The sequence below is a fragment of the Phodopus roborovskii genome, unplaced genomic scaffold (genome assembly GCF_943737965.1).
Source record: "Phodopus roborovskii unplaced genomic scaffold, PHOROB, whole genome shotgun sequence".
NCBI lineage: Eukaryota > Metazoa > Chordata > Mammalia > Rodentia > Cricetidae > Phodopus > Phodopus roborovskii.
This window is the reverse complement of record NW_026126689.1, coordinates 676,705-697,557: the sequence shown is the minus strand read 5'-3', so window position 1 is coordinate 697,557 and position 20,853 is coordinate 676,705. Positions and strand designations below refer to the sequence as shown.

At 42.0% G+C, this 20,853-nt stretch overlaps 1 protein-coding gene across 1 annotated transcript in view; it reads left to right on the top strand.

Annotated features, from left to right (window-relative positions):
• Positions 1-20,853, top strand: part of Cntnap2 (contactin associated protein 2) — a 1,802,334-nt gene that overhangs the window by 1,586,006 nt on the left and 195,475 nt on the right. The window contains 1 exon segment of the mRNA XM_051174658.1: positions 14,501-14,719. Within this exon segment, the coding sequence (XP_051030615.1) occupies positions 14,501-14,719 (219 nt within the window).

Sequence of the window (20,853 nt, the reverse complement as noted above, 5' to 3'; positions counted from 1 at the left end):
AACAGTCATTTTTTTAACTAAAGGTAAGGGTCATGTCAAAATGTCAAAGAAGGTATATAGTTTGAAAGAACTAAACTTTATATTTAAAACACAACAGTAAAGTATAACTAATGTTTTTTTGTAATATGCCTTCTTGAGAATTCTTATTGACTGATAGCATGTTAACCTGATATTTTCTAGAGTCTGTCCTATTATTCACTGGCCTCCTGCATGGGAATAAATGTATTATTACATCAACAAATAGAAGCACGGGTATAGAATGATTGTTGAAGAAGGCACCTCAACTACTAAGTATTCCCTTTTCCAGAAAATCCATGTTTCTAGGCTTAGCTCTTTTTATTTAATTTTTAATGTCATTTATGAGTACTGTATTTATGTCATTCCCATCCCACAGTCTCCCCTGTCCAAGTCCACCTGTGCTCTCTCAACTCCTGTTCAAATTTATAACTTCTTCACAATTACCATTGTGTCAAATACACAAATAACTCCCTGATTTTATTAGCGTTGCTCATATGTTTAGGGGTCACCACTTGGGATATCATAATCTATATAGGAATGCATCTCTGGAGAAAACTAATTTTATTTTCCTTCTGTCAACAGTCATTAATTACCTGTAGCTAGTCATCTAGGGGGTGAAACCTTGTGAAATTTCCCCCATCTACATTTCACATGTTAGATGGTGTTGGGATTGTTCAGGTCTTGCTCAGGCAACCATATTGTTGAGATTTAATGAGTACAGCCTCCCTGTCATATATAGAAGACCCTGTGTCACAGCAGACATCCTGGCCTTCTACCTCCTATAATCTTTCCTCTCTCTTTCCATGGATGCTTCCCAAGCCTTAGCTGTAGGGGTTATAGATGTATCCACTGGGGATAAGCATCCTATGGCCACTTATTTTCTGTACTTTGACCAGATGGGGAATCTCTGGAATAGTCTTCACCTGCTTCTAAAAGAAGATTTTTTAATGAGGGGTGAGAGCTACCCTTATCTGTTCGCATATTTAGAATACAGTTAGAAATTATATTGGTTTGGGAATGTGGCTATAGTAAGTTCTCTAGGGTCTATGATGTTTCAGTCATGGGTGGTTGGTAGATATACCAGGCATGAGTCCCCTGTGGTTGAATATTGAAACTTCAGTACAATTATGAAGCTATTGATTGTCCTCAGGATAAAAGTGCTACTTTTGCACCACTGGAGATAACTTGCTGAGGTGGTTCTTGTGGTTCACAGGCTTCAAAGCCAGATTGGACTGTTGTTGGCTTTTTCTCTTGGCAGCTCTCATAGCACCCTCTAATAATATCAGAGTAAATCTGTATGGGGGAGACTTCTAGGTCAATCCCTCCAAGTCATCTGTCACAGGGTCTTACCTTCATGTTCTTGGAGGCAATCAAGGGCATTGACAATAACCTATACTGTTTGGGGAATCTCTTGTATTCTCCAAACCAACTACTTAAACAAAGGTTTTCCATGCTTGGCTGGCACTGGAGGATTCTGTGGATGATATATGGCTCTTGGAGAGAGAAATGTCATCCTAAATGGAGAAAAAATATCAAAGTAACCCTGTTAAAATCGGAAATGAGAAAGGGGTGTATATTATCCTCATTCCTTTTCAATATGGTGCTTGAAGCCCTAGCTACAGAAGTAAGACAAGAGGAGAAAATTAAAGGGTTACAAATAGGGAAAGGTGAATTCTAGTTATCCCTATTTGCAGTCAGTTGGATATTATATATAAAAGATTCCAGAAATCCTACCAGAAAACTTTAGAAATGACCGACACTTGCAGCAAAGTGGCAGGCCACAAAAATCAATTTATCAATAGTTTTCATGTATACCAATAGCAAGCATGCTGAGGGGATCGTGGAAACACTCAAATTAATGATAGCCTCAAAAATATCTAGAAATAAGCCCAACCAAAGAGGAAAAAGATCTCTTCAATGAAAATTTTAAATCTCTGGAGAAAGATTAATGAAGACATTAAGGATCTCCAGTGATCTTGGATTGTTCACAAAAGCACAAAAGGTCCCAGATAGCCAAAGGAATCTGTGCAAAAAGAACATGCTGGAGGAATCCTTATGCCAGACTTAGAGGTGAATTACAGAGCTATAGTAATAAAAGCATTAAAATGGACATGTAGATCAATGGAACAAAATAGAAGACCCAAACGTAGTAGTGTGTGAGATTATAGCCATCTGATATTTGATAACGAAGTCAAAACTACATACTGGAGGAAAGACAGCATCTTCGACAAACGGTACTGGGATAACTAGAAGCCACATGACGAAGAATAAAAATAGACTCACATCAATCACTCTGTATACAAATCAACTCTAAATAGGGCAAAGATCTCAATGTGAAGCCTGAAAAAAAAAATTTCTAGAAGAAAACATGAGCTGAACTCTTACAGTTTTACAAACTTTGGTGTTCTTACTTTTGTTCCTAATTCTCCATCACACAACACCATTGCTTACTACAAATCTTCCCAGGAATCACCAGGGCACGTCTTGCTCCATCTGCTCTCTGCCTTAGAGTTTTGACAGCAGGGGGCCCTTGCTTCTGCATCACAGCAACAAGCTTGAGGAATGAAACAGGAGGCTGTATTAGGAAAGGGCGATGGAGGATGGCCCAGTAGGACATTGACACCAATGGATGAGCCTTTACCCAAAGCTTCCTCCCTGAGTTCACTTTATGCAGGTATGTAGAGCCATCCAGAGGCAGAAGTTGGTAACCAGCTTAAACAGACCTGAAACGTTCTCTCAAAGGAAATATTCTAGGAAGAAATCATGTCCCCTTAGTTCACTAAATAAGGGGAAAAAAAAAAAACCATAAATGCAGCTGTTTGAACTGGTCCTAAAAGACTTCTTCCATGTTTTGTATGTGCAGACTTTCGGGAGACAAAATATTTATTTATGATATATATATATATATATATATTGCATATATCATATATATATATGAAAGCTATGTGTTCAGCAGTCACGATCAGAAACAAAGAGTGGGTCATTGTCATTATTTAGCAGTTTTCATTTCCAGAGGAACATTTTGTTCAAGCAGTGTTTGGTTGGTACAGCCGTCGGGAATTTGCGAAGTGCTTTCTGTCACTTCTCAGATGTGGAAATATATGACCTCAAGGATCTAACTCTTCAAACAGCTTTCATGGAACACTTATCTTAGGAAACTTCCAACACCGAGCTTCAAAGATCTAGCATTTTTAACATTTGACCCCTAGGTTCCTCTAATACCCAACAGTAACAGAAGGTTAGGAACAAATTAAAATAATCATAACTAGTGAAAAACAAATGAAATTATTTACGTAAGTTATGTCTTTTTTGCTGTGATTCACAAGCAGAAAGAACTTTCTCCGTTTTATTAGAATTTATTGATTGTATAAACCCCCGGGTTTAATTATGATACTTTATACATGTGTATAATTTGCTTTGATAATCTTCAACCCCTATTATCATATCTTACCTCTGCAACACTTCTCCCCTTTCTCTCCCTCTAGGCTCTCCTTCTACTTCCATATATTATTCTCTATTGTTCCTTTTCCTTAATATTATTATACAGCTTCCATTAAGCATTGTACATAGATTGATAGAAGATAGGTGATAGATAGATAGATAGATAGATAGATAGATAGATAGATATAGAGATATGGATGGATGGATGGATGGATAGATAGATAGATGATAGATAGAAAGATAAATGATAAATAGATGATATTGATGGATGAATAGAAAGATAGATGATAGATAGATGGTAGGTAGGTAGGTAGATAGATAGATAGATAGATAGATAGATAGATAGATAGATTTATGTTTTTAAGGCTGATCACTTGGGAATGGAGAACCAATCGAAGGCTCATCCCTGGGGAAAACTGATTCCCCCTCTCTCAGGAGTTACTAATTGCCTGTAGCTCATCATCAAGAGATATTGTCTTGTGAGATTCCCCCCATCCATGCTGTCTCCCGCTCCTACGTCTCACCATTTACATTTTGAGTGAGTTGACCCATGCTATGGTTTTGCTTTCCCCATCGACCAGCACTGCTATACTCTACAGTGTTAGTGCATTTGCTGCTCCAATGGAAAACAATCTTGTATTTTACATTGTGAGTCTGTAGCATGTATAATATGTCTTCATTTAGCACTTTTAGAATTCTTAGAGAAACCTTGTCTGCAGTCTTATTGGATGAATATTGAAAGAGTTTTCTGAAAATGGAGGTTTTTTTTTTTTTTTTTTTTACTAAACAAAGGTGATCTACAAAGTGGAACTCAGTTTGTAGCAACAAGGAAACAGGCATCTCTCTGACCACCCTCCTTCTGGTAGACTTATCCACAGCCCTCATGAGCATCCATCTCCTTCCGAAGCCTATCGATCCTCTCACCCTGGACTCTCTGTCTTCGTCTTCTCCTCGTTATCAAGTCTCCATCAGAGCAACCAACCACATATCAGCCATTTAAAAGTTACAGTCAATTCATCAACTAAAATGTCATCTCCTCATAACTTCCATGAGGACATGACTTCACCCTGTTAGCACATCTCTCCCAGTTCCAGCTCTTTTAGCCCCTGATTGGGTTACCTCTTTTGGGCCTCAACTCCCATGATCCCTTTGGCTTGAACTCTCCCAAGCCATTTAATTAGCCTGCCATCTCTGACATCACTTTAAACAAACTCCCTGATTTATCCATTATGTTGTATCGAAGCAAGTAGCTTTCAGGAAGTATTTCTACTTGGAAAAAGAAAAAGGAAAAGGTCTGCATAGTGTCAAGAGAGCCATCTTCTCAAGTCACAATGTTTTCTATACCTGGGGAATCTAGTTTAACAGTTTGTCTGAAGACACTACATCTCCATTTATTACAAACACTGTAACGCCCTGAAGTCACCATCTGGGCTTTCCATCTATTCTCCTACATCTGGACCCTCTGTGACCAGTGCCGATGCCTCTGCTCACTCCTTCCAGGTGGATATCAGAAACCCACTCCTTGTCCCTACATCAGGCATGTGGTATTGTTTCAAGCCACGTATCATTTTCAATTGATTTTTTTTAATCTTTAAATCGCATGGGTCCATTAGTATTCAAAAAGTTATTCTCAGAGATGGCTAAATGCATAGAGCAAACTAAACTTAGAAAGGCTTTGCATTTGAAAGACAGCACTCTGCCTCTGCCTGTCCAGTGGTATCTCATTTTCACTCCCTCTTCTCTGCAGATGCCTTTGTTTGCGAAGCTGGGTTTTCAGCTATAATAAAAACCTTAAAGGCTAAGCTACATGAAGAGAAATATTTCTCATACTCAAGAGGTTATCAGGAGATAGAAGATTTTAAAGCAAGTTTATAACATTGATTCTTAAGCTCTGAGCATTTCCTTGAAGAGTTTCCAAAAAATCTTCAAATACATTTTCCTGGCTCTTGTTCAATTTCAGATGTGTTTAACACTTTTTTTTTCCTGGTGTGAATATGTATGGATGGCTTTAAAACTCTCTACATCCACAAACTGACAAAACAAAAAGAAAAATTATTGGTGCAAAAAAAAAAAAAAACCCAATAAAGAAAAATCTCTGTACTTCATTATTTCTGGGTTCTAATGGCGTACAGCCTCAATTCTCATCTAGACAGCCAGGGTGAGATTGGAGATTGAAATTCATCCTCTGAAGTCCTTAGTTTTTAATGTTGTCAGGTCTGTCCATTGTGTTCCTGAATTGAAACGTTGAGTGTTGTGGGGTTGTGCAGTTAGAACCAACTGGCAAATTACCAAGACAACCATTTCCACAAAGTTACATACACTCCTGACATCGATTGCAAGCATAGATTCCCACCAGCATCCCAGACTCAGTAATTGCCCAGAATTCTCACGGAACTCATAAAGTGGCCCCTGCACTCGGAGCTGCTGTTGTTAGAAGTAAAGGATGAAGATGAAAATCAGGGGGAAAGCACGGAGTTCAGAGTCCGGGAAACAGCCCCAGAGACTGAGCTTCTGCTTGCCTTCTCCCTGTGGAGTCAGGAACATATTCCCTTCCTGTAGCTATGTGTGACAAGATACGCAGAGTATTGAAACCCTAGGAAGCTTCCCTGAACCTCAGTGTTTGTTTATTTGTTTTTGTTTTTGTTTTGTTTTGTTTTTCCTGTGGCGCTCTTATGCTCAAATAACGAAAAACTCACATGTCTACTCAGTTTCCAGCTCCTCAGATGATGGAAGTGTGTAACATCAAAGTTCATATCCTATACATGTTATGGAGAAAATGGGGTCACCTCTCAAAAATTTATAGTCTCCTTAAGAAAATGATTGAAGAACACGCTGAGAAGGAAGCTCAAGGACAAATTTATTAGAGTTTGGAAGGGAAGCTTCAGGCCAGACAAGCAGGCAGCTGCTCAGAGGAGGAGAATGGCAAAGCAGAGAGAAAACCACGACATGGCAGAAGGGAGGTGAGATTATAGAACCTTAGGAAAAACTAAGGAAGGTCAGAGTGTCCAGGAAATTATGTTCATGCTTTGACAAGCATCAAAAACAAAGCAGGAAAAACTATATAAAAAGAAGAAAAGTTACACTTTTCTGAATAATTCTGAAGAGTGAGCAGTCTCAAGTCATGTTAACCCATCCACGTGGCTATAAGTGACTACAACTAGGGGTAGGAATTCTAAGAAGGAAAGGTGTATTACCTCGTTTATAGATTAATTATTCCTCTCAACTCCTTAACATGGTTTCATGTGAACTATCCTTCCTGATGAGTGGTCCCTTGGCCGGGTGACTGACCAGTCCAACAGGGACAACTCTTAGGGGAAGAGGCAATACAAAAGCAAACCTCCATCTAGAAGTAGATTCTTTTCTTTTAGAAGGAAACAGCCTTCCTTAAAGGGCTTCAACAGTGCCCCGGCCCTTAGTACAAGGTTAACACCTAGAATTGTTGATCTCTCTGAGACAGTCAGGTATTATTTGGTACACCTGGGCTCCATTCTGAATCACAGTGTGAATGTCTCTGATACAACCCAAAGAACTCAAGCAAACAAAGAAACTCTTACCAGGCAGGACATCCCAAGGGTCTAGAGATTACCTTCTTAAAACTGAGGACAAAACCCAAACCCCTTTAGAGAAAGAGTAAATACAAAACATACTATGTTTTTTTTATAAACTAAGTTTTTAATACATAGTGATGAAGCCTAGATATGGCAGAGAGTGTGACATTTCAATACACTTACATAATGCTTAGATTCACATATGTGTGTGTATGTATGTGTATATATATGTATGTGTGTGTATACATATATATATATATGTGCATATATATGTAATCAATCAGTTTGGAGGGTGGGGACAATGCTCAAAGTCTTTCTCTTAGCCATTTTGATATATTAAACTAATTTTTAATAGTTTCCTTCCTGTATTTGAGAACATTAACAAGCCTTTCTCCTGTGCAGAGGCACGCCCTCACCCATTTACACACCCTCCCTCTATTCCCAGATCAACTAAAAGAAAATGTGAAATCCTCAGTGTTTCTTAAGGCAGGAGTCAATTGGTTTAACAAAATGCAGACTTGTGTATTTACCTGAGGCAATTCATTTTACTCCCCAAACATCAAGTGCTTTGGGTTACAATACTGAGGAACAATTGTTTCCAACAGATATAGCTACTGTGTGGTGTTTGGTGCCGTGGGAATTTTTCATCCAGTTACTTTGTGCTCTTAACAAAGGTGTTTGTGGGATTCCAGGTGCCATTGCAAGTGTTCAGTGACATTGGAAATGCCTGGTTCCCTCCCTTTGGGGTACTGTTACTGTAACTGTTTGCCTCTTGTTCGTTCATTCATACATTCACAAAATGTTAAGTGAGTACTACATGACAAGGATTGTTCTGAGAGGAAAAATGACCACAACAGAAAATCCCCTACCTTAGGGAAGTCAAGAACAGGCACAGACCCGTTCCGTCAGATAGTGGTACCATCTGTCATCTTTAAAATCAAGATAAAGAGGAGGAAAGGACTTGAGAGCTGTTTGGTCTTTAACATAGGGTGTATAAAGACAGCATTTCAAATGTGGTGACCTGTGGGCAGAGAAGTAAAGAAAAGCAAGGCTCACTGCCCTAAGGAAGAAGCACATTCAGCTGTGGTTAAAGAGGGAGTCGGACAAACGGGGAACAGAGATGCTAAACAGCACAAGTTCTTTTAGGATGAGAAAGGGGAGAGGAGAAACTGGTGGGTAAATAACGACAAGGCGGGGGTAGGGGCAGGCTTTGTGCTGATAAGGCTGTGAGGAGTAGGAGTCTTGAGCATCTTCCTGTGGAAGGCAGCAGCAGAGAACGGATAATAGGTAGGGTGCACCCTTGACTGGGAAGAAGGACTGGGGTGTGTCATGTGGGTGGGGCTTCGCTGCTTTCTCCTTCTCTTCCTCTCTGAACCCCACAGCGACATGGTTTCCAGCCCTCCTGACCCTTGCCATGGCTGTCTCAAGTTTCTCGCCAGTGTCTCAATTGTCTATTACAGCAATGATCAGTTTCTTTGTATGAATCTGGTGAAGTTCCGCAGGGGCGCTCTCTGGAGCTCATTTTTCATGCACAAGAAACCGATTCCAGAGGTGGCTGGGCAGCTCTTGGTGCTGTGTGCACCTTTCCCTGTCTTTTCTCTCTCTCTGCGATCCCCCAATTGTATCTGTTGTCTAAATGTTACCTCGCCTGCTGTCCTAATTCAGCCCAAGGGGGCTGCCTTGTGGACAGGGTTCCATTTGTCACTTTGCACTGTGAGCCTGCAGTGGTTTGCTTAAGGAGTACGCACAGCGCCACCTGCTGGAATTAGCATTCAATGGCGGAAGAGGGGGCAGCAATAAGAGGTTTGTTGTGCTCAGTTGTTAAGGTGAAGAGAATTTGTTAGTCCAGTTTGATAAACCAGCAACACTTCCTACCACCCATACTATTCCTTCGTCAGTATGCCACCAAGTGATGTTTCGGCACGGAAAACTGTGATGAAAATTATCTGTGTTTCATTTATGTCTTAGACTCCCTTAGAGTTTGCTATAGAATGTTGTAATTTGACCAAAGATTGTGGTTTTCCTGGGTCAGTGGCTTCAGCCATGTTCTGGATACAAAGACGCTAAGTAAACTAAAGGTATCAGCCCACAGCCGCCTGTGACTCCAACAACAGGGGACTGGCCACCTCTAGCCTCTGCAGGCGCCTGTACTCGCATTCACATAATCTTTTTAAACTGTAAAATGTTACTTTAAAACTATCCATTTATTTAAAAAAAGAAGAAAATCCTGAGGTTTATAAGTCTGGGAATGATATGAGGGTTGGATAATGTCTGATATTTATGAAATGGTTCTGACAACCTTAGTGCTCACAGACTTCTAGCTACCAAAAAGGTGCATAAAGGGAACTATTTTCCCCCTGTGACATGTCAGTCATGAGCTAAGAACCCTCTCCCAAAGGACTCTAGGCATGTGTCATTGGCCAGGGATCCTGGCGGGGAACAAGAAGAGGTCATACTTCCCTAATTAGATACAGACTCTCAGACTTGGTATCTGGGATGGGGACCCCTCTCCCCCAATTCCCCTGAAGGCTGAGACTGAAAACACTTCCAATCTTTAAAATAAAAAATCAGGAGTAACTAATTGCTAAGAGAAAACTCCCATTCTGCCTGTTTTCTGGGCAGGGGACACGGAAGCTTTGTTCTTATGTCTTTAAGGTTATGAAGGTAGACAGAAATGCTAGCTTCCCCCAAAGCAGAGGCTAGACTTGTTCCGTGACCAGGATGAAGACCCCCAAATGAGATGGGTTCGCTAACAGTGCCTTGAAAGATCTAGGTTTTCTAAGTGCGGAGTTATCTACTTCGCAGCAGGCTTACTTCATAGGGCAGCATCCACCTGGCTGACCCTAGGACTTTGGGGTGGAGGGATAAGAGAAACCAGGATGAGCCAGAAGCTCATGTTGCCTGCTGCATTATTACCATGAGTCCTTTGCCTCTTACCCAGGAGCCTCTGCCTGCTTTGTGAAATTGTGACCATGTAACTTATTAGCTTCAAGAGAAGGGAAAAATAAAACAAAAAAACAAAAGTCTTAATACTCCTGGAAGGGCAATCAGTCCTGTTTGCTATCTGCATTCTTTCCGGCGAGTCATGCTATATGTAACCCAGTTCTCAAACGCTTGCTTCTGGAAATATCTTCATTATATAAGAAATCCCTTCTCCGCAGACAGAGACAGACGGGGCAGCACTTCAGTCCCCAAGTGAAGACGCACATTAACGGAACAGTGTCACTGGCTCTGGTGTCCCCTCTGCTGCCTCTCTGTATTCGCTCACTGACTCTCTCTGTAATTATCTTTCTTGAAATGTCAGCTGCTCTCACCCAGAAGGCCAAGGGCAATCAGCCACAAACTGAATGCTAGAAGCTTTTAAAACACACTGGCTGGCTGTCTGGGAGAAGGGATTTCTCAAAGGAGTCCCTTAGCGGTGTCAAGGTGGCTGACATTGAGTGACTGAGAGGGAGAAACCCTTCTCTTTCCTTTCTGCGGCAGAGCTGGAAGAGAGGGTCCTGGAACTGTACTATTTGTGATGGCCCCGGGCCATGAGCCCCAATTCCTGCACCCTCGTGGGAGTGAGGACCAACAGCCAGGTCCTAGAAAACTTTATTCCTTCCCTAGAACAAAGGATTGCTACTAAGAGCACAGGGGTAATTGATGAGCACAGAGGTCATGGATGAGCACAGGGACCATGGATGAGCATAGGAGTCATGGATGAGCAAAGAGGTCATGGATGAGCACAGAGACCATGGATGAGCACAGGGACCATGGATGAGCACAGGAGTCATGGATGAGCACAGAGACCATGGATGAGCACAGGGACCATGGATGAGCACAGGAGTCATGGATGAGCACAGAGACCATGGATGAGCACAGGGACCATGGATGAGCACAGGAGTCATGGATGAGCACAGCTATCAGACCTCTTTAGAGAATCTCCTCTATTCAGTGGATGGCAGTTAATTCAGAGACTCATAACTGATCAAGTACATAGCAAAAGTGATTATAGTATGCTCAGCCATAAACCAGAGTTTCTGTTTCACAGCCCCTCCCATCATGACTTAGAGCACATCCCACTGGAAGGTTGTGAGAGCCGCAGGTTGGGGAGGACTGGAGAGACAATGTCTCCTGGACTTGACAGGAAGACCATTGCTTTCATATGCTCATAGCCGCTGTGGCTTCCTGTATAAAACTTGCACAAGGTCAAAACAGTCAACATCTCAGCATGGTTAGGGGAGTAACCCTAGCCAGGGAGCCATTGACAGTTAGTTGGTGGCTGCTATGGGAGGGAAAGCCAGTTTTCTTTAGGGGTGTGGCCCTGGTATATTGTATGTTGACCATACTCCAGTTGCTGAAATACGTGTGTGAGTGTGTTTGTGTGTAAAAGACATAAAGATGTTGTTTAAGGGGTATGATCAAAAAAAAAATCATGCAGGTATGCAATTCTCAAAGAATAAATAAATAGTTCAAAAAACAAAGAGGATGGGTCAAAAGAATAGACGGGGACCTATCATGACAAAAGATGTAAGAAGTTAGGACATTTACCAGACTCTGCTGGTGCTCAGAATTCCTCCACATGGTGACAGTTTAAGACCCAGATGAGAATTTGTCATAGCAAATGGACAGCAGCTGAGGAAATTAGACTGGCGTTTATCCCTTCAAGTTGAACCTGAGAGTTAAGTTCAACTTATCACTAAATTCTATTTCCCTGATGGCAGTTGATTTCTTTAAAGCCAAGCAGTCTCCACTTAGCCCAGGAGCCCTCGTCCCCCTGCTCTGATGACTCACACTTAGGAGTGCAGCTCCCATGTTCCACAGAACAGAACAGATTTCATCTGAAGCCTGGGCTACTTCCCCCACCCATTGTATCCACCACCCAGAAGAACCCATGAGTCTGCAATCACGTGATGGTCTGCATACATTCCCATCCTATTACCATGGCAGTTGAGACTGAGTTCACTAGCTTGCATGTTATGTCCTGTCAGGATGATCCTAGAGGCAGGGGCTTCTAGTCCAGACGATACATTTTTACCAGACTGTGTATGGTATCACTGCAGGTGTTAAAATGAAGGTTCTCTTTCTAAGGACATGAAGGATCAAAATTCCTTGGTGCAATTAGGTCGATTAAATTGAGCTCTGTAACTAATATCCCTGTAGCTCAATAAAGTTATGACAGCTTTCCAGGGACCCTGACACAGAGGCAGGGGACATGGGAACCCTGAGAGAATCTGGCCCACTGTGGTTTTTAATTTAGAAGTTTGATTGCTTGTGACACTGTCCCAAAGAAACTGAATTTTCCATTAGCCCTGAAAAAAAATGACAGATATTTAATTAACCAGCTCAGAGATTAGGCAGAAGGCTTCTTGATGGATAGAGGGCCGGATATCTCTACATGCAAAGCCAGGGAAACTCACTGGTGTTCCACATCTTTAATGCTAAAAAGAATTCTCCAAGCCTAAGGGAACGCAAGATGTGTGTGCTGATTCAGCAGAAAGCTTCCTCCCCTGCCAGTTCTGAGAAAAATATACATTCAAAAGGTGTTTATAAAGCACTGGGTGGCCGCTGAGGGACCTCATAAAACACTTAAAATGTGGAATAAAAAAGATGCTCATAACCAAATTCGACCAAGCAACCATCATACCCATTCACCTATTGTTGCAAGGTGATTTGTTGCAAAATGGGGTTGACAGAAGAGATCTATGAAAACAACCATGATTTGTGCTCAGTGCTGTCAGGGAGGTTATGAGCAGGATCCAGTATCTCAAATGGGAACTAGCCAGGTCTGCAGCATCCTGCAGAGGAGAATTATGCTGTAGGAGTGCTATGCAGCCTTTGAAACAGCCACTAGTGGTCCAAATGAAAGATTCTGGTTGCCACCATTGCCTGAATAACTCATAACCCTAATGTTTAATAAGGACTATGAAGATTGGTGAAATAAGTTTGTGAGCTCTCTTAAAGCAATAGTTCTCAAGTCTAGCTCCACAGTTACATGTCCTGGGGAGCTATTGGAAATACCAGCATCTGTCTAGTCTAGGTACTGGAGTTTCAAAAGTACCCACATAAAATCTAGTTACATCTTTCCTCTTGCCTTTCTTTCCTCCCATGCCTCCCACGCCTTCCCCTCGTCAACCCATCCTGTATCACACACAAAGCAAAATCCCTCTTAAATTCGTGGCCTATTTTTCTATGATTATTATTGGTGGGGGAGCACTGTGAAAATATGCATTCACATACCTTCTGATGAATCTGATTAGTGTTGCTTATATTTTCATGACTTCAGGGCTGGCCACTCAGTGTTGGATAACCAATTAGAAGGCTCATCTCTGGGGAAGGCTGCTTCCTCCTCTCTCTGCATACTTTATTTGACTGTAGTTATTTGTCTAGAGATGGCGCCCCATGAGTCTATTGGTGTTACGATTGTTCAGGTCTTAATTAGGTAGCCATATTGTTGTGGTATTGCAGCAGGCACAGCTTTGTTGCTAGGAGGCACGATCTTACAGAAGACCTTTGGGGCCTCTGAGTCTTATAATCTTTCTGCCCTCTTCTACAGAGTTCCCTGAGTCTTAGGTGCAGGGGTTGAGTTGTGGACATATCGAATGGGCCTGGACACGCCACCCCTAATTACTCTGTGTATTTTGAGCAATTTGTGGCTTTCTGTGATGTCTCCATCTGCCACCAAGAGAAGTTTCTTTGATGAGAATTATATATCTGTAGGTACGAGGCTAAGTATTTACAATGCAGTTAACATTTATGCTGGTCTAGTAAAGTAGCAGTAGTAGGTCCTCCAGAAGATCTACGACTTCACTAGCCTTGGGTAGTTTGCTAAATTTCCAGGCACGATTTCCCTTCTGTTGAGCGGGATTTAAATCCTATTAGAGGGTTCTTGGTTACCACAGATATGAATCTGTGGTAACCTTTATGCAGGCAGTGTAAAGGGAGTCCATGAGAGCCTGAATAAAAAGATATCAAATATTTATTAGGGAAACACCAGCAACTATAAGGTAGAGAGTCGCCTCGGTCTTGTGCCCGGGGCACTGGAAGCTGTGATCAGATCTCCAACTACCACAGAAGACTGCCCCCCTTACTGTTAAAGGAGTTATGTCAGCAAACAAGAAGCCCCACCTCTAAAGGACTAGCTAGCCCAAGGTCGGGGGTAGAGTGGATACCCAGTGCACCTTTATGAATAAGTGTATCTTACTGCCAATTTCACTGGGCTTCAGTTTTCTTATCTGGAAAAAGTTGATGTTGATAACTTCTTTGAAGTCTTCTAAGGGCATTTAAAAAAGACATTAAATAAATGTATGTCTGGCACACAGAACTGCCACCCCACCCCCAGGGTAAATTTATTTTCTTCTTCTTCTTGGTTAGTGGAAATAAGGAATTCTTGTTTATCTTTCCTCCAGTGGTTTTGTCATTGACCTGTGTAACTTTCCTCCACAACCCACTGCTGTTTGGTGTCTGGGAGAAACACACTCATGTGTCTTTCATACTTTCTGCCCCTCCAGCTGCCACGGAGGTGTCCTTTTCATTTGATGTTGGGAACGGTCCGGTGGAGATTGTGGTGAGATCGCCCTCCCCTCTCAATGATGACCAGTGGCATCGGGTCACTGCAGAGAGGAACGTCAAGCAGGCCAGTCTCCAGGTGGATCGCCTGCCCCAGCAGATCCGAAAAGCTCCAACTGAAGGCCACACCCGCCTGGAACTCTACAGCCAGCTGTTTGTTGGTGAGTGAATGGAAAGACTGAATCACGATCTACCTCTCTGTTGGTTTAGGAGCCTTCACAAGGAAAAACAAACAAACAAACCAACAGCCTAAGGAGGGATAGAGGTCCTTCTCACAGTGTCTAGGCCCCAGCCCTTCCCTAAGACTGACATAAAGGAGTGAGGGAGAGACTAGAGAAGACAAGGTCTGCCTCCGCGTCCCATTCCCTGTCACAGTGTCCCAACTAAGAAAATCAGAGTGCAGGCAGGGACATCTCGAGAAGGCTTCTCTAGTTTCTGAAACTTTAGTCTTATGACTTCAAATCTATATGATTGTATCATTTATAAAACTTAAGGAAGGAAGGAGAAGGGAGGGATGAAGAGAAGGAGGGAAGGAGGGAGGGAGGGAAGGGAAGAGAGGAAGGGGAAGGGAAGGAAGGAGAAAAAAGAAAGGAGATGAATGGGCTCTAGAAGCTCAAGTTTGCCTGAAAAGATAGAGAAAGAGGAGTAAAGTAAGGAGAGAAAAAGAAAATGAGCCAGGTTCAAATTTGCCTTAAAAGATGAATAAGAACTCATCCTTCTCCTTGCCCAGGGATCTAGACAGGAAAAGAATGTCCCTCTTCATGGAGAAGAGGTTGATGTTTAATACAGAAAAAAAAAACAAACAAACAAACAAAAAACCATGACCTATGCAAAGACCGGATCCAGCCATACAGTCTAATCTTCACTGATCTTTTTGCTTTTAAGAATTGTTTGAGAATTCCATGCATGTGCTTTGATCATTCTACCTCTACTTCCTCTCCCCCAATGTCTCCCATACCTTCCCGTCACTTTTCCTTCCCAAATCCACTTTTCTTAAACATAGTGAATCCACTTGGTGTTCTAGTGTGTGCTTGGATGTAGGGTCATCTGCTGAAGCTGGGTAGCCTCTCTGGGGCCACATCCCTGAAGAAACTGACTCAACTCACAGTGACCAACAATTGGCAATAGGTTATCAGCCAGAGGCAGGACTTCACGGCCCCTTCCTTCATCCATATTGGGAGTTTTGTCTGGCCTTATCTTATACAGGTCTTGTGTGTGCAGTCACAGCCACTGTGAGATCTTGTGTACACCTGCCCTGATGTGTGTGTAAAATGCTGTTTCACTGAAGGCATCCGCTGCATCTGACTCCTACAGTCTTTCCGCCCTTTCACAATAATCCCTGAGGCAGAAAATGTGCTTTTAACACACCCAGGGTTGACTTAAACTTACTTCAAGGTAATAATTCTTCACGTGGCTAGTTGAAGTTTTGATATGTTCATCTAACACTACTCATACTTTAGGAAATTAGCAACATTTCCTTAATCATGTAAAAAGAAACTGAGTTTGAAGGATTTGGTGAATATGAGAGTCCGTTGTTTAATTCTTTCGCCTTGTGGGAATCGCCCATCAAGAAAACATTGGTGTGGCCTGGTTGCTGGTCAGTTCATCATACCTGTCTCCTGGTAGTAGAAACTCACCAAGGGTCAGTTGATGTTCAGAAGAGCCAGATACCCTAAATATCTTTCATGGTTGTCTTCTGATACATGAAAAAATATTAGAAAGCTATTTTTTAAAATGGCAAGATTAGCTAAACACTCACTCCTCTGGTGTGTTTTAGGCAGACTACAGAACAACAATGATATAAAGGGACCATTGAAAGTAAGACTTTGTGAATAAGTCATGTGAGTCAGAGACCACGGGAGGAGAGATATGTTTAAAAATACTCACCAGAGGACTCTAAGTTACCTGTGTTTACTGTCACACTATTCATGATAGGCAAGTTAAAGTTACAGAACCAGCAGTATATATCAACAGATGGACAAAAAATGTGGCATATACACATAGCAGAGATTTATTCAGTCATAAAGAAGAACAAAATTATGTCAGTGAAGATGATCACATTAGGCAAAATACATCAGACGCAGGAAGACAGATAGCACATGTTTTCTCTCATTTTTAGATCCCATATTTTGTAAAAATCATTTTTATAGATCTGACATGAAAGCAAAAAATAAGTCTGCCTAGAGAAGTGAGTAGGAATAATAGGATGGAGCAGGAGAGAGAAAGTAGAAAATAGAGTGAACACGGTCAAGGTATATGGTAGACTCCATGGAACCTATCACTATGTTTTTAAAGGCCCAGACTCACTGGGAAACCAGCAAATTCCAGTCTTTCTCTTTACATTAGACAAATAAAGAGTTCATTGATTCCTACGGGACACAGTGAGTATGTTGTACTTCAGCAATATAATGACTTGATCCAAGCTTCTTCCTAAACTCTACTCATCCCCAGAAGGCTGGGAATTGTCTGCTTGACTTACATCATAACAGGACTCTACTTGGCTCATTTTCCTGAATGTTCCCCTGTATGGAGAGGCCCAAGGCTAGTTTTATCCTTTTTTCCCCCACTCACTAGAGTTGCCGAGAAGAATACTAGCGACCTGGTGAGACTGTAAAATGGAAACCTATTGGAGTATTTACTATGAAGACATGCCGACTCATTTGAAGAACATGACCTAAGAATGATTTTCTTAGAAGAGAAGAAAAATGGAGGTGAAGCATGAATTCCTCACAGCACTGAAATGTAAGGGGCAGGCAGAATAAAAGGCTCGCTAGAATAAAGAAAAAACACAAAAAAGCTCTCTAAGTGAAATAAGGAGAAGGTAATGTCTCCAGAGGAGAAATTTTATGAAAAAGACAGTATCGAATAATATCAAGGACCATTAATTTTTTTTAAGGCTAGAATCTTTGAATCTAACAATGATGAAACCATTGATGACCTTACAAAGAGAAGTTTCCAGAGAGTGGACTAATATGATGGGTTAGCAACTTATTCAACTTATTGTCACTTGGTAACAAAGGCTAAGTCCCCAGTTCCAGTTTTTAATTTCCTGTTATCTTAGAGGTGGGCACAAAACATGTCTCCCAGGTGTGAGCTAGTTGAGGCAACCCAGGGACTAATTTTCTATAGCAAAGACCCAGCCCAGGGTCAGTAGAAAGGAGCATTATCTCCAAAGGAAGGACACATTTAACAGCTCTGAAGTCAGCAAGCTTGGTCTTAGTCTCAGTTCAACTCTAATATAAACTTCTTTTTAACCAATCACCACTACCTCCCCTATCTTTCCTCATATGCCTAGTGAATTAGATAATTTACCCCCAATGTTTCTTTGCACTTTAAATACTTATTGATTAAAAACATATTGATATATGTTTAGTAGGGGTTGATTATGACCTAGGTGGCCCTTGCCTCTTGCCAACTATGGAGACCAGTGATAATTCATTTAATATCTGTGTTTAACAGGAATACAGTTCCTGTAATTTAGGATTCAATGAGGTTATTGCATATAAATTCCTTAACAGGATACTTGGAATACAGTTAGTACAACTTCTTCATACCCTTTAATTTTTACTCCCTCCATTTTTCCTCCTGCTGTGCACTTAAAGGAACCTCTTCCAGCTAGCTCGGTCTCTTCTCTTCCTTCTCAAAACACTTCTTAAGAGGGGATTATCCCACAGCACCTGCCCTAGCAGAACATTCTCATGTAGAACTTCACCTACACCTGTGACACCATAGGACAGCAAGCTAGGGCCCAGGGTTTCCCCCTATAGGGCAACAAAGCACACAACAGTCTATCAGAAAATTTCTTCCCAGGGTCATGGTGCACACTAAGATATGGTACATCATCACCCATGTGCTCCCTCAGCTTTGACACAACTTAAGTCTGAAAGAATCAGCTTTGCACAGAGTGGGTACCACAGAAGCTCCATCTCCATCCCTCCCTGTGGTAGTAAGGCCAGGTTCACAATTTTTTTAAGCAACTGGAGAAACAGAAAAGATATGTTCTCACTGTGCAGCAAAATATAATTGGAACCTGTCATCCCAAGAGCTAATGCAGGTCATTTGGGGGAGATAAGAATCCAGCCATGATTCTGGTCTAGTAGAAAAGTGGGAGGGGAGAAAAAAATACTAAAAGATCTTGAGGCCCAAGAAAGGTTTCTCAGATCCTTGGGCCTCAAGATCTTTTGAGTTGTATGAGGAACCCAACTCAATACACAGTGGGAGAGCATCTACAGAACAGCTCTGGGGGATGCCTTTTCCTCCCCTAACAGTATTTATTAATCTACTGCCCTCTCTCCTCTGATGTGCAAGTTCACAGAAAAGCCAAGGTTCATTAAACAACTTGTAAGTCAATGAAGACGGGGTCTTGGGAAAGCTCCCTGAGGTAAGCTTGGCTGACAAGTCCATAAAACAGCCCAGATTCCTCCAACTCAATAATAGGGCTTGTTTGGTCAGCTGCTCCTCAAGGATCTACATTACAACTCCACAAATGGATAACTTCAGCACTTTCTGAATGCCAAGTGATTCAGAGAGCAAAGAGAAAGTCAACAAGGGGGTCGTACAAAGTGGAAAGTTGGAATTCTGGTCATGAATTGAGCCCAAATCTGTGGGTGATCAAAATGGCCATCTCTCAGACTTTAAAGGTTTACAGTTTAAAAAAAGTTTATGGTGTCTTAGTTGCAGGAATTATAGCATAAGACATACTTATTTTCTGCAAGCCTGGCTCAGTAGCAGCAACATGACTTTTGCCTAAAAGGTCCAGTATGACATCACAAAGCTAAGGGCTTTATCTCATTTCAGGATTCTACAAAGTAGAAGCCGTTGATGCTTCCTGCTTCATTTACACAGGAAGAAATGAAAGCAAAGGGTTTGTTAACTCACCTAAGGTCCCTCCCATGCCGGATGAAAGAAAGGAAGAGATCTGATTCCAAATAATTTGACCAAAGGTTCTGTCCTAATCCATCCACCTCGGCAAGGGAAAGATTGTACTGGGCAAAGATTCCCAGGCAAGGAGGAACCTAAAGAGGCCATTGCCACAGGCAGGAAAAGGCTGGACTCAGTCAGGGCTCAATGCTACCCCAAGGAGAGCAAGAGATTTATTTCTAATTGGGTTGCATTTTGCTTTACATTATGTATAAAAATCCATAAATACCCATGTTTTAGCCTTTTAAAGGTTGAGATACGACAGCTCGTAGGCTCAACTTTCTCCTGTCTCCCTGAATGGGTACTTCCATAACTGGGAACCAGGGGTCATGGGTAAATCAGGCTCTTGACCTCCCAGGAGGATGAGGAGGTGTGATGTCACTATCATTGATGTTTAAATTTCAAAGATTCGTGTGGCAAAAGGATATGGGGGAAATAATAATTACTGCAAGATTTTTGAGGTAAACATGCTTAAGATAGAGGTTAGGGGCCTTAAGTCAGTCCTGGAAGCTGGAAAGAAGTTGAAGCCTCCGTCTATTAGAGAATCCCTCATCTGGGGTTAGACTGTGGCCCGAGGACATTTGGTAAAGTCTGGCAAAAGCAGGTGCTCTCTCCAGCTGTGGCAGCACAACAGAGAAGAATCCACCCTGGCCATGCTTTCCACATCCCAAAAGGCAGGGAAACACTACCCTTGTGGTTATGGGGTCAGAAGCAGGCGCTTGGGCTGGACAGGACCTGGAAGTAAGTCTGAGCATGAGGCAGCCCTGGCAAGTATTTTCTGAACTGCAAACTCTCAATCAGAAGAGGCCAGGGGGCATAGGTTAGCAAGAGCACTTCACACAAAGGCAGTTTCCTTCGCCTTCCTTGGAGTGACTCCTCACACGAAGCCCTCCATGATGTAGAAGTAAGCTCTCCCCTCTCCACTTCCTCTTCTCTCTTCCTCCTCCTCCTCCCCTTCCCTCCTTTGTTATCTCTTTCTGTTAAAGCCTTTACAAAGGTTGTCTAAGTCAGTATGGATCTAAAGTCTCAATCACAGCCTTCTGTGATTGTTCCTTGTCTCCTTGAAATACTTGCTTCCCGTGGATTCCAGGGCTCTGTACTCTCTTGTTTTTCTTCTTTCTCATTAGCTACCAGTTTAGTCTCTGCTGCATTCTCTTCCTCACTTGACAAGCAAGGGTTGAAGTGTCTTCTCGGTCCAAGTAGAGTCATATCCCATCTAACGTCTGATGCCTCAAAATACTATTTAAGCAAGTTGACTTAAATTTAAATCTTCAGACCTCACTTTTCTCAGGAACTTTGGATCCACTTAGCTACTTGGCATCTCTATGTAGATTTCTAGTGGGTATCTCAGAATGAACATGGCAATAAAGGATCT